This window comes from Dipodomys ordii, unplaced genomic scaffold (genome assembly GCF_000151885.1).
Source record: "Dipodomys ordii isolate 6190 unplaced genomic scaffold, Dord_2.0 Scaffold143, whole genome shotgun sequence".
Classification (NCBI taxonomy): domain Eukaryota; kingdom Metazoa; phylum Chordata; class Mammalia; order Rodentia; family Heteromyidae; genus Dipodomys; species Dipodomys ordii.
In genome coordinates this window covers 1,544,832-1,559,363 of record NW_012267359.1, presented here as the reverse complement: position 1 = coordinate 1,559,363, position 14,532 = coordinate 1,544,832, and the positions used below count along the sequence as shown (strand labels likewise).

Sequence of the window (14,532 nt, the reverse complement as noted above, 5' to 3'; positions counted from 1 at the left end):
ATATATATATACACACCTAAAAAAAAAAAAAAAAGAGTTCCAGTATACACAAGACCTAGGGTTCAATCTCTAGCATGGGTGAGTTCAAAGCCAGCCTGGGCTACATAGCAATACTCTATCTCAAGAAAATAAAATCTACTTAGGCACTGTGCTTTACTCCTGTAATCCTACTCAGGAGGATGAAATCAGTTAATTAAGCCAATTATACTAGTAAGAAATTAAATCAAACTAAGTGAACTATATAAGAACTGTGGGCTCTCTTTTTAACTCTGTATCACAGCCTATTATAAAAGAGTATTATTTCAAAAAAAAGAGTATTATTTCATATTTAGAATATATTTCATATATAAAAACCTATTTGGAAACCTTAATTATAAAAATCTGCTATGAATCCAACCCTGTTGGAAGGCACTAGAAAAAATAAACTTATCTAACAGTGCTTTCATCCAGCTGTCCAAAAGTTAATAGTGACCTTACCTTATATGGATCAAGTAAAAAGTCACTGAACTTGCTAGGCAGAGAGTATTTCTTCACCAATTCATCTTCTACCACCCAAGGTGCATTTTCTCCAGTGCCAGCCCGCAAGGCGTTGTGCCGTATAAAGTACCGGACTATCTCCTTATTTGGTGGGCGCTCTGTACGAATCAAGCTGTCTGCTGGCACGTTGCTAATGATCTAGGTGAACAAATACAAAAAACTCACCACTGAGATAGGAAGCAATTAGCCCATGCAAACAAGTATGTCCTACCCAGAAAAATCACAATTCCATCGAGTTATAAACTGGATAGAAAAAAAGCAGAATAATTTCCAGCTATAGAATAATGTCAATTAAAAAATACCTCTAATCCTAAAAATATGCTCTTTGGATAAGCAATTCTAGTTATGAATTTATCTGGGAGTAAATAGACAAAGTCACCATCAAATGCTTTTTTTCTGGTGGTACTATGGTTCAAATGCAGGTCCTTGAGCTGGCTAGACAGGTGCTCTACCACTTGAACTACATCCCCAGACCATCTACTACTAATAGCAGAGGGAGGGTTTTATTACCTAAAAGTTGACCCATAAGGGATTCATTTTAAAAATTAAAATATATACATATAATGGATACTTTCCTTTTTTTTCTTCCCCTTTTCTTTCTTTTTTGGGTTACTGGGGCTTTAACTCTGGCCCTGGGCACTGTCCCTCAGCTCTTCAGCTCAAGACTAATGCTCTAACACTTGAGATACAGCGCCACTTTTGGTTTTCTGAGTGGTTTATTGGAAATAAGAGTCCCACAGACTTTCATGCCCATGCTGGCTATGAACCATGATCCTCATATCTCAGAGTCCTAAGTACCTAGGGTTACAGGTGTGAGCCACTGGTGCCCATCACACTTTTTTTTTTAAGGTCATGGGGCTTGAACTCTAGGCTTTGGCTCTATCCCTCAGCTCTTTAGCTCAAGGTGAGGGCTCTACTGCTTGAGCCACAGCGCCACTTCCGGTTTTCTAGTGGTTAACTGGAGATCAGAGTCTCTCGGACTTTTCTGCCTTGGCTGGCTTTGGACAGTGATCCTCAGATCTCAGCCTCCTGAGTAGCTAGGATTAGAGGCGTGAGCCACCAGCGCCCGACTCACTTTTCTTTTTGAAAGTTTCTTGGAGCCAGGCACCAGAAAACTGGAAGTGACGCTGTGGCTCAAGTGGTTTGGTTGAGCTGAAAGGCACAGAGACAGTGCCCAGGCCCAAGACTGACCAAAAAAAACAGTTCTTGGAATAGGACAGACTCTTCAGAATTGCTTATGGTGCTGGACTTCCCAAAGCCAAAACAATAACAAAAACAGTCATTCAGGTCTGTCTCAATGAGTCAGGAGAACCAAGCTAGCACTTGATTACAGTATGGCTGAGATAATTTTTAATGTATTTTCTTTTTTTGTCGGTCGTGGGGCTTGAACTCTGGGCCTGGGCGCTGTCCCTCAGCTCTTCAGCTCAAGGCGAGCGCTCTACCACTTGAGCTACGGCGCCACTTCCTTTTAATGTATTTTCTATTCAATACATGTATACATACAATGCTTACCAATAAGAAAACATGATAGGAAAACAGCATATTTTAGCTACCTGCTGAATGAGGGAAAGAAATCAATCACTGTATTTAACAATACGTAACTTCAAAGAGATCCTGACATGTTTTAGGATCACTAAGCAAAAACACAAATGCATCAGAATGGAATGAGATTTGTCAAGATTTTGAGGTGGAAAAAAGGAAAGAAGCCAAAAACTAGGTTATAATTCTCATTTACTTATTTATTACTGAGCGCTGACAGAGACATTTCAAACTTCTTGGGTCTCAGCTGCTTCTCCCATGAAAGCGTTTTTTATGAATAACCTATGATGCAACTAGCTCCCACATCCCAGTTCTCTACTCGATCTTTCCAACAATAAAACAAGGATTCTTGGGGCTGGGAAGGTGGCTCAGTGGTAGAGCGCTTGCCTTGCATGCCTGAGGCCCTAGGTTCGATTCCTCAGTACCACATAAGCAAAAAGAAAAAAGCTGGAAGTGGCGCTGTGGCTCAAGTGGTAGAGTGCTAGCCTTGAGCTGAAGAGCTGAGGGACAGCGCCCAGGCCCAGTGTTCAGGCCTCATGACCGGAACCCCCCCCCAAAAAAAAATTGCTTAAAAAATAAAAACCAAGCTGGGAGCTAGTGGCTCATGCCCATAATCCTAGCTACTTAGGAGGCTGAGATTTAAGGTCTGTGGTAGAAGTCCGTGAGATTATTATCTCCAATTAACCAGCAAAAAGCCAAAAGTAGAGGTATGACTCAAGTGGTAGAGCATCAGCCTTGAGTGAAAAAGGCCAAGTGAAAATGAAAGGCTCGGGGCTGGGAAGGTGGCTCAGTGGTAGAGCACTTGCCTTGGGTTCGATTCCTAAGCACCACATAAACAAAAAAAGAAAAAAAGCCAGTAGTGGCACTGTGGCTCAAGTGGTAGAGCGCTAACCTTTAGCTGAAGAGCTGAGGGACAGCGCCCAGGCCCAGAGTTCAGGCCCCACGACCGGACCCAAAAAAATTTTTTTATAGCAATTTTTTTTATTGCGATTAAATGATTGCATAAATTTCACAGTGAGATACTGATAGTTAAAGTCACAGACACATTCTAACCTTATGGGGCAAATTGTCTTTATCATGGTCTACAAAGTTTATGAGTTCTGTGAGCTTTGACAATAGTTATTTTTTCTACATCAGGTGATATGTACATTTCTTTCCTTTTGCTTAGTGTCAGCTGTTCCCTCTTTCCAGTTCATTCCCTATTTCCCATCACTGCCACTGAGTTGCTTAGTTCGTTTTGATTAATGACCAGTGCAGCTGATAGGTCCTGCTGTTGCATGTTTTCCCATTTCCCTGTTTCTGTGTCCTCCTCCTAGTTTTCCTCAGATGTGCACATATATACCATATATGTGGTCAGCAGAATGGGGTCATTTAGTAATGATTTGACCAGATGAGTGGAGGTCCTTTGTTTCTCAAGTATTGTTTATTTTGTCGTATCTCCTTAGGTTGAGTTATTTTCTTTTTTTTTTTCTGTTTGGTCATGGGGTCTGAACTCTGGGTGTGGGCACTGTCCCTCAGCTCTTCAGCTTAAGGCTAGCGCTCTACCACTTGAGCTACAGCACCACTTCTAGCTTTTTTCTTTTTGCTTATGTGGTGCTGAGGAATCGAACCCAGGATCTCATGCATGCAAGGCAAGTGCTCTACCACTGAGCTACCTTCCCAGCCCCAGGTTGAGTTTTTTTCAAGACAAGGTCTTGCTTTATGCCTGAACTGTAATCCTATTTGTGCTTCCCTTTGCCAGTGGGATGATAGAGGCACACCACTGGATCAAGCATTATACTTCTTCTGTAGCTAGGCATGACAGGCTCACACCATCATGTCTAGCCATTGCTTAAGATGGGGTCTTGCATGCCTTGGCCAGCATCAAACTGTGACACCTTTATTTACACCTCCCAAGTAGGACTGTAGACTTCAACCACAGCACCTGGCAAGGGAATAGATTTTTTTTTTTGGGGGGGGGAGGGTTGGTCATGGGGCTGGAAATCTGGGCCTGGGCACTGTTCCTGAGATTTTTAGCTCAGAGTGAGCACTCTATCACTTGAACCACAGCACCAGTTCTGGTTTTTTGGTGGTTAATTGGAAATAAGAGTCTCATGGACTTTCCTGCCCAAGCTGGCTTTGAACTGCAATCCTCAGATCTCAGCCTCCTGAGTAGCTAGGATTACAGGCATGAGCCACCAGCGCCCAGCTAAGGAAATAGATTTTTATTTTACAAACTGAGTTAAAAATTTCAAATGTGATGGGCAATCGTGGCTCATGCCTGCACTAGCTAATCAGGAAGCTGAGATTTGTAGATTGCAACTCAAGGCCAGCACAGGCAGGAAATCCATGAGACTCTTCTCTCCAATTAACCACCAGAAAACAGGCTGCAAAGCTGCAGCCCAAGTGGCAGAGCTCTATCCTTGAGTGAAAAAGCTCAGGGACAGCACCTAGTCCCTGAGTTTAAGCCCCAAAACTGACCAAAAACAAAACCAAACAAACAAAAAATACAGTTCAATGTAAAATTTTTCTTTTTCTCTTTTTTGTTGATGGTTCTGAGGAATTAATCAGGGCCTGTAAAATTTTCCTTATACCTGAGTAATTCCTACAAAGGAAAAGCATGCTATCTCCTAGGGAAGAAATATATAAACAATCAAAGGTCACAATTAGAAAGTCACTTAGAATTTACGTTACAAATACATTTCATTCATATTTTTCTTTAGCTAATTTTTTTTCAAGAAAAACCAATACTGTAACATTTTCTAACATCTAAGAGGACTGAAGTAACCAACTGACCTTATCTTCATTTTGTAGTTTCACATCATATTTGTGAGGCAAAAACTTGGGAGGAGCCCATTTCCTTTCTCCTTTTTTTAATGAAGTAGGAAGTTTTCGTGGAGACCTGCGTGCTCTGTCATCTAGCCACATCAATAGAAAATTAGTGGGGGAAAAAGAATTATTTTAATTCTATCCATTCACTCATGAAAAACCATTCCTAACACTTGACTTTGCCCCAGGAAGGGCAGGTAGGGAGAGCTAAGGCTTAATTTACTTTGTGGACATTTAAGTTGCTATCTCAATCATAATGAACAGAATCTTGAGTTGGTACTAAACGTACATGTTTAGTTGCAAAAAAGATTTTTATGCAATAAAATAACCAGGGTCTCCTCTAACTAAGGACAGTGAGCATCATACATACTGATACTCTCTCGCCTTCCTTCATCCTCTTTCACTAATGCCTCTTTCTTCGGGTGGTCCTGAGCAATTTGACTGGAATTCTCTTTGTCACTTGATGGAGAATCACAGGCACCATCTGATTTCTTCTCTGTGGCATCTTCATCAACTTTCTCCAAAGGATGAATCTTCACAATCTTCACCTTGAGCATTTTCTCCTTTCCAATCTATATAGGTAACAAGAGGAAATCAGAGATATCTAGTAAATAAAAAAATAGCTTAAATCTAATGTTGAGAATATGTGATTCAATACACATTCCTCCTCACCTAATAAATATTCACTGAAACACTAATATCGCTAGTTGTAAGGAACTTTCTCAGTCTTGTAGGCCAAAATATGACATCTTTGAAAATATGCCCGCCCCCTCTTTCCTGGCAACTTGTGGGCAGGGACAGGAGGGGGAAAATGGGGAAAAGTAAAAAAAGAGGTGACATTGTCCAAAACAGCAATGTATTCATTATCTGACTTATAAAATGGTAACCACTCTTTACAACAGCTTAATAATAACAATAAAATTCTATTTTAAAAAATGTTACTCAGAATCATACAGTATATAACTTTTGGAAAGTGGCTTTCCCCCAACATATTCCTCTGGAAAACCAGTGAAGTTGTTCCAGGTATCCATAGTTTGTTCCCTTTAATAGCTGAGTAATCTTCCATAATATAGCCATCCATTGAAGGGTATGCTACATTCTGTCTACAAGTAAGTTATATGGTAAATATTTGTCTAAAAAAAAAGCTCTCCTCTGCAACAACAACCAAAAAAGGAAAAAAAAAGGGTTTCAGCAAGTAGATTAGGCTGAGTGCAATGCCTCACACCTTTAATCTTAAACTATTCAGGAGGCTGCGGATCACAGTTCAAAGCTAGCCCGGACAGAAAAATCTCAGTGAGACTCACCTCCAATTAACCACTCAAAAACTGGAAGTAGCCCTATGCTCAAAATGGTAGATAGTGCTAGCCTTGAACAAAAGAGCTCAGGGAAGCTCATTCCTGTAATCTTAGCTACTCAGGAAGCTAAGATCTGAGGATCATGATTCAAAGCCAGCCCAGCAGGAAAGTCTGTGAGACTCTGATCTCCAATTAACCACCAGAAAACTGGAAGTGGCACAGTGGCTCAAGTGGTAGAGCGCTTACCTTGAACTAAACAGCTCAGGGACAGTGCCCAGGAGCAGAGTTAAAGCCCAAAACTGACAAAAAAAAAAAAAAAAAAAGATTAGACAAAAGACAGACAGATAATTAACAACCTCAGTCAGGGCTGAGAATGTGGATCAGTGGTAGAGTATTTGCCCAGCATGCATGAAGCCTGGGTTCGATTCCTCAGTACCACATACACAGAAAAAGCCAGAAGTGGTGCTGTGGTTCAAGCGGTAGACCGCTAGCCTGAGCTGAAGAGCTCAGGGATAATGCCCAGGCCTAGAGTTCAAGCCCCAGGACAAAAAAAAAAAAGCATACAGTCAGTGCAAAGGCTCAAGACTGTAAGCCCAGTCCTGTGGGAGGCAGAGATTAGGGGCTGAGGTCAGTTTTGGCTATATTATCCTTTAAATAGAGCTGTTTTATTTCCTACAATGTGTTTTTTGTTTTGTTGGTCATGGGGCTTAAACTCTGGGCCTGGGCGCTGTCCTTGAGCTCTTCAGCTCAAGGCAAGTGCTCTACCACTTGAGCAACAGCACCACTTCCAATTTTCTGGTGGTTAACTGGAGATAAGAGTCTCGTGGGGGCTGGGAAGGTGGCTCAGTGGTAGAGTGCTTGCCTTGCATGCCTGAGGCCCTGGGTTCGATTCCCAGCACCACATAAGCAAAAAGAAAAAAGCCGGAAGTGGCGCTGTGGCTCAAGTGGTAGAGCGCTAGCCTTGAGCTGAAGGACAGCGCCCAGGCCGAGTTCAGGCCCCACGACCAGACCCCCCCCCCCAAAAAAAGTCTCGTGGACTTTCCTGCCTGGGCTAACTTTGAACTGCAATCCTCAGATCTCAGCCTCCTGAGTAGTTAAGATTACAGGCATGAGCCACTGGAGCTCTGAACAATGTTTATTTTCATATGGGAAATTTTTTTGGTGGGGGAAGTACTGGGTCTTAAACTTAGGGCTTTTGTACTTACTGGGCAGGTGCTCTACATCCACCCTTTCTGCTTTATTTTCTGACTAGCTTGGACCAAGAATCTCTTTATACTCTGGCATAAACACAGCAGTGTTTTGTTGGTTGTGATGGCATTTCTAGATCTTTCCGCAGACTTAAAGCCCCTGTCTAATCCCCAGCACTATATACACTAAAAATCTACAAACTTGGGCTGGGAAAGCAGCTCAGTGGTAGATTGCTTGCCTCGCATGCATGAGGCTCTGGGTTCGATTCCTCAGAACCACATAAGCAGAAAACCTGGGAAGTGGCGCTATGGCTAGCCTTGAGCTGAAGAGCTGAGGGACAGAGCCCAGGCCCAGAATTCAAGCCCAACAACCAACAAACAAAACCCTGGGCTGGGGGTGTGGCTTAGTGATCGAGTGCTTGCCTAGCATGCATGAAGCCCTGGATTTGATTCCTCAGAACCACATAAACAGAAAAAGCTAGAAGTGGCTCTGTGGCTCAAGTGGTAGAGTGCTAGCCTTGAGCAAAAGAAGCTCAGGAACAGCGTCCAGCCCAAGTTCAAGTCCTAGGACTGGCAACAAAAAAAAATAACGAAACAACACTGTTTTTTAAATACTGGTTCCCTTTCTTCTAAATGCTACCTTAAGCTTTCACAAGATTATGTAAGGATAGTGTTATTCTGTAGCTATTTGGGATAGAAAATTAATAAATATAAAAGAGCTTAGTGGTAGAGTGCTTGCCCAGTATGCTTGAAGCTCTAGGTTTAATCTCCACCTCTTCAATAACAAAAAATTCAAAACTTGATTTCAATGGTCTAATAATCAAAAGTGTCAAAAACAAACTTAAATAGAAAAATCAATTCATTCATATTACTAAGAAGACAGATTAGATAAATCTGAAAGTATTTTAAACAAGTAGGAAAAAGTTTAAAAAAAAAAAAAAGCCAAGATAATGAAACAGCATGTTCCCACTAGGCCACTAGGGCTGGGACTATGCTGCAACATAATACTTGCATAGCAAGTACAAGGCTCTGGGTTTAATCCAAAGGGAAGAGGGAGGGAAGGGGAGGGGAAAAAGGGAGAGAGAGGGGGAAAAAGAAAAGGGAAAGGAAGGAAAGTCCCATGCATAACACGTGTGTGTGTGCGCGCGCGTGCGCATGCGCGCGCGCGCAGATCCTGGGGCATGAACTCAGTCCCTGGGCACAGTTCTTTAGCCTTTTTGCTCAAGGCTAATGCTCTACCACTTGAGCCACAACTCTACTTCCAGATTTTTTTGTTTCCTGCCCATGATCTTTAGATCTCAGCCTCCTGAGTTGCTAGGATTACAGGCAGGCATGAACCTGGCCAATCCTTCTGAAACGTAACATTAAGTAAAGCAGACTTCAAGAATAACCCACTGATTCCAGTGCCCTACATCTAACTTATATATATATATATTTTTCTAATTTGGGGAGAAGAGGATTAACAAAATGCTGAAAGAAGGATACAACCTAGCCGGGCGCTGGTGGCTCACGCCTGTAATCCTAGCTACTCAGGAGGCTGAGATCTGAGGATCGCGGTTCAAAGCCAGCCCGGGCAGGAGAGACCGTGAGACTCCTATCTCCAATAAACCACCAGAAAACTGGAAGTGGCGCTGTAGCTCAAGTGGTAGAGCGCTAGCCTTGAGCTGAAGAGCTGAGGGACAGTGCCCAGGCCCAGAGTTCAGACCCCACGACTGGATCCAAAAACAAGAAAATGGGGTAGGGGGAAGGAGTTGGAGAGGGAAGAGATAGTAGGGGAAAAACAAAGGAGGGGGTAACAATGCTCCATAGACAATATATTCATTACCTTACTCATGTAACTGTAACCCCTTTGTACGGTATCTTTACATTTAAAAAAATTTTTAAAAAAGAATAATCCAATTAAGCTGGATGCTACTCAAGAGGCTGAGATCTGAGGACTGCAATTCAAAGCCAGCCTGAGCAGCAAAGGCTATGAGATTCTCATCTCCAATTAACCTCAAGAAAACAAAAAGTGGTGCTGTGGCTCAAAGTGGTAGGGTACTAGCCTAAAGCAAAAGAGAGGTGAGGGACAGTGCTCTGGTTGAAGCCTCATAATCAACAAAAACAAAAGCAAACAAAAAAAGAAATAACCCAGTTTCTCACACCCAGACAGAATTGCAGTCTATGATCCTCCCTGGAGCCTCTAACTCTGATCTTCAGTGAACCAAATAGAAGGAAAACAGGCACCTACCTCAAAGTCACACTCTTCTCCTACAGCATATTTGGTCATGATTTCCAACCAAGCAGTATCTACTAACTTCTCCAAGGAGGCAGTGTTATGATGAACCATCTCCAGAACAAGTTTCTCATACCAGATAGGGAACTCCTCCTTTAAACTAAAGAAATAGATTATTAGTTGCCAATAAAATGTAAGATCAAACAAAACAAAAACACCTCCACAGCAACTCAATTTAAGACCATTTTTTATGACTAGGCTTTTTAGACCTTTTTTTTTTTTGTGGGCCTGGGCACTGTCCCTCAGCTCTTCAGCTCAAGGCCAGCTGTACCCCTTGAGCCACAGCGCCACTTACGGCTTTTTTCTTTTTTCTTACGTGGTGCTAAGGAATCGAACCCAGGGCCTCGGGCATGCAAGGCAAATGCTCTACCACTGAGCCACCTTCCCAGCCCCTTTTTAGACCATTTTTAAGTGCAAAGGTCCCAAAAAAATAACAATACTTGTAGATAAAAACCTGAACTGCTGAGGTGTATCAGGACTTTCCAAGAAACTGTGCAGTAGTTATTTAGTTAGAATAAACAGTCAAATTCCCTCTTCCCGCCATCTTCTATCTCAACTAATGTCAGGCTCCAGACCAGAACAGTATGCTAGCCTACAAACTTATTAACTAAGCCATAAGCCAACTAAAATCATGTTCCTCTCTTCATCATTCACTGACTTAAATTTGAGTACCTCCTGCTGTTGTCAACAATTTGGCACAAACCGCCCTCAATGCATCCAATATCATCGTGTTCGGGAAACCTTGTGAAGCTTTCCCTGCCCCCTCCATGCTAGCCCCTAAATTCTCACTCTATCTTACTGTCTGTAGGATGTAATAGTTTTCTGCTCCATTCTCTGATTTGTTCTAACAGCTCTTTACTTGACCCTCTCTGGGTTTTTCAGGTATATGGTCACATGATCACACTTCATGCCATCACAGCTAACTTTCCTTACTACACTTCATATCCTTTAGCTTGTACGTTCTTTTTCATAGAATTTCCATATACATATCTTTTTATCCCAAAAAGACATCTAGAGGGTGGTATTATCTTCCTCTGCAAGAGCAAACAGTAATACCTATTCCATGGAGAATACTTTCCTTTTTGTTTTTATTGATTATGAGGCTTGAACTCAGGACCTTGGCACTGTCCCTGAGCTTTTCTGTTCAAGGATAGTGCCTACCAACTTTGAATTACAGTGCCACTTCCAGTTTTCTGGTTGTTAACTGAATATAGAGTCGCCTGGCCTTTCCTGCTCAGGCTGGCTTTGAACCGAGATCCTCAGATCTCAACCTTCTAAGCTTACACACATGAGCCACCAGTGCCTGGCTTGTAGACACCTTTAGAGTAATGACAACAACAACAACAAAAGAAATGGAAAAAGGAAGAAAAACAAAGAGCTGGGTACTTTTTTTTCAGACATGATCTCAACTCCTCAAAGCTGTGCACAGTGGTAAAGGCCTATCATCCCAAGCTACATGGGAGGCTAAGATGGGAAGGATCAAGGTGCCAGGCCAGTCTACAAGACTCCACCTCCAGAGAGAGGAGGCCAGATACAGTAGTATGCACTGGTGATCCTAGATGAAAACAGCAAGCCTGGGTGATGGGGGGTGATGGGAAGGGATGGGAAGGGGAAACAAAGGAGGCTACAGTGCTTGTTAAGAAATGTACTCATTATCTTGCCCATGTAATTGTAATCCCTCTGTACAGTATTTTCACAATAAAAAAAAAAACTATTATCTCTGAAAAAAAACACCAAAAACAAAAAACAACAAGCCTAGGGATCACATGAGCCAGGCAAGCAAGGGCCCTAAGCTCACAACCCAGTGGCATCAAAAAAAAAAAAGGGGGGGGGGCTGGGAAGGTGGCTCAGTGGTAGAGCGCTTGCCTTGCATGCTCGAGGCCCTGGGTTCAATTCCTCAGCACCACATAAGCAAAAAAGAAAAAGCCGGAAGTGGTGTTGTGGCTCAAGTGGTAGAGCGCTAGCCTTAAGCTGAAGAGCTGAGGGACAGCGCCCAGACCCAGAGTTCAGGCCCCACGACCGGACCAAAAAAAAAAAAAGTCATAAGCCAGGCACCTGTGGCTTATGCCTGTAATCCTAGCTACTCAGGAGGCTGAGATCTGAGGATCTCAGTCCAAAGCTAGCCCAGGCAGAAAAGTCCATAAGACTTTTATCTCCAATTAACCACCAAAAAATCAGAAATAGCGCTATGGCTCAAGTGGTAGAGCACTAGCCTAGACCTGAAGAGCTCAGGAATAGCACTTAGGCCCAGAGTTCAAGCTCCACCACTGCCAAAAAAAAAAAAAAAAAAGCGGGGGGGGGGGGTCACTTTCTAGAAAATGTCTATCCCCTATTCTAGGTGCATACACACACACACACACACACACACACACTTATCTGTACTAATCCAAGAGAGATTCAACCAAAGAAAAAATAGGTGCCAGGTTGAGCCCTGACCAATCACTAGTCAGTGATGCAGCTGTTACCAGAATCCCTGAAGAACAGACCAGCAGTATTAGAGCACTAAATTCTCTTTTTTTGGGGCCATTCGTGGGGCCTGAACTCTGGGCCTGGGCACTGACCCTCAGCTCTTCAGCTCAAGGCTAGCGCTCTACCACTTGAGCCACAGTGCCACTTCTGGCCTTTTCTGCTTATGTAGTGCTGAGGATTGAACCCAGGGCCTCATGCATACAAGGCAAGCATTCTACCACTGAGGTACCGTCCCAGCCCTAAATTCTGTTCTTATATAGAAGAGACAGCAGCACTTACCTACTGACCAACTATCAAGTTAATAAGAGGGCTGGGATGTAGCTCAGTGGCAAAGCGCTTGCCTAGCAAGCGCAACATCCTGTGTTTGATCCCCAGTACCAAAAAAAAAAAAAAAAAAGTCAAGTTAATAAGAAAAAAGCATTTTCTCCAAATTCCAAGACTATTGTTTTACCATCCCTACTTTCTACCTTGGTTTTATTCTTCTGAGACAGTGCCTCACTATGTAGCCCACGCTGGCCTTGAACTCCTAATCTTACTGCCTCTGCTTCTTGAATGCTAGGTCTACAGGAAGGCACCATCAAACACCCAACTTGCCTCTATTCCCTATGTCCTGAGTATCTTCTTTGATAACCTACCTGAAACTTTGAGGAGACAAATTTTAAGACACTCAACCCAACCTCCTGGACTACACAAACTATCCTCAAACTGTGTACCTCTATGTGTAAAAAGATCTCTACAACTTGTGGGTGGAGACGGGAGGGAAAAACAGGGAGAGGGAGAGAAAGTGTGACACTGTCCAAAAAGAAACATACTCATTACCTGACTTGTGATAACTTCTCTGTGTATACCTTTACAGTAAACGCACGCACACACGCATACACACACACTGTAGTTTTGACAGCATCTATCAGCTTCTTTGTTCACAATCACATTTGCAGAGCATTTAGAACATAAAAGGTACAGAGCAAGAACATTCAAAGGCTTGACCAATACCTAATAAGTGCACTCATAGAACTATATTCCAGGGACTGGGAATGTGGCTTAGTAAGAGAGTGCTTGCCTCACATTCATAAAGCCTTGGGTTTGATTCTTAGCACCACATAAACAGAAAAAGCTGGAAGTTGCACTGTGGCTCAAGTGGTAAAGTGCAAGCCTTGAGCAAAAGATGCTCAGGGACAGTGCCCATGCCCTGAGTTCAAGCCCTAGGACTGGCCAAAAAAAAACAAACCCTGTATTCCACACACATTGCTACTAGCAAAATGCTACTAAACCAATCCAAGGCACCCATACACCAACAAAGCACACCAAGTATAATGTATTTCAGAGTATGCCCCCATAAGTATAAATACAAATACAGCTTCACTGTTGATATTTCCCCTCTCCTAACAAGGTGAAGATAGTACAGAGCATATTACTCACAGTTCAGCCACTTCCTGTTCTTCCTCCCAGGCCTCCTTGTGTGTGAGCTGACTGCTTCCAGTACTCTTACATGTCCAAATACGCTCACTGTACCTTTCCAAACGGGCTTCATACTCTCTGTCAGCAGTGGTTCAGGAAAATATGCAATCAACAAACACAACCAATCCATACTCATTAAATACTTAGCTACAGAAAATGTTCTATATTCTTTCTGTAATGTACAGCAAGAGAAGAAAAAAATAGAATCCTAGTTTTCAAGTTGCAAGTCCGAAGTCTAATTAAGATTAAAGTATAAGAATGGTTTGTCATGTTTTCTAGATATCAGTATCTTTAGTACAAATTAGATTTTCTCAATCTGCCAGCTTTCACTTCACAAGATGTGAACAGTATTAAGTTTCATCCAAAAAAAAAAAAAAAAAGCCAGGTGCCGGTGGTATACACCTGTAATCCTAGCTATTCAGGAGGCTCAAATCTGAGGATCACGGTTCAAAGCCAGCCCAGGCAGCAAAGTCTGTGACTCTTTTCTTTGAAGCAGTCTGGGGGCTTGAACTCAGGGCCTGGGTGCTGTTCCAGAGCTGTTTTGCTCATGGCTAGCACTTCTATCACTAAGCCACAGCTCCACTTCCAGTTTTTAAGGGATTAATTGTAGGTAAGAGTCATGGGGACTTTCTGCCCCAGATAGATCTGGATCACAGTTGTGATCCTCAGACTTCAGCCTCCTGAATAACTAGGATTACAGGTGTGAGCCACCTGCATCTGGCCTGTGAGACTCATACCCAATTAATCACCAAAAGTCAAAAGTGAGCTATGGCTCAAGTGGAAAAGCTCAGTGACAGGACCTAGGCCCTGAGTTTGAGCCCCAGGACAGTACGGAAAAAAAAAAAGAAAATAAACACTGCTTTTCTATCAAAATACTTTGCTGCTTATTAATCTTTTTTTATTGTGAAAATACTGTACAGAGGGGTTACAATTACATGGGCAAGATAATGAGTACATTTCTTAT

General features: G+C 42.6%; 1 protein-coding gene across 1 annotated transcript in view; it reads right to left on the bottom strand.

Annotated features, from left to right (window-relative positions):
• The window catches only part of Baz1b (bromodomain adjacent to zinc finger domain, 1B), a 66,275-nt gene that overhangs the window by 42,667 nt on the left and 9,076 nt on the right, over nt 1–14,532 (bottom strand). Inside the window, exons 4-8 of the mRNA XM_013031701.1 lie at nt 13,530–13,646; nt 9,597–9,741; nt 5,255–5,456; nt 4,852–4,973; nt 478–675 (exon numbers count right to left, since the gene is read on the bottom strand). Coding sequence (XP_012887155.1) covers nt 478–675; nt 4,852–4,973; nt 5,255–5,456; nt 9,597–9,741; nt 13,530–13,646 — 784 coding nt within the window. The remainder of the gene's footprint in view (nt 1–477; nt 676–4,851; nt 4,974–5,254; nt 5,457–9,596; nt 9,742–13,529; nt 13,647–14,532) is intronic.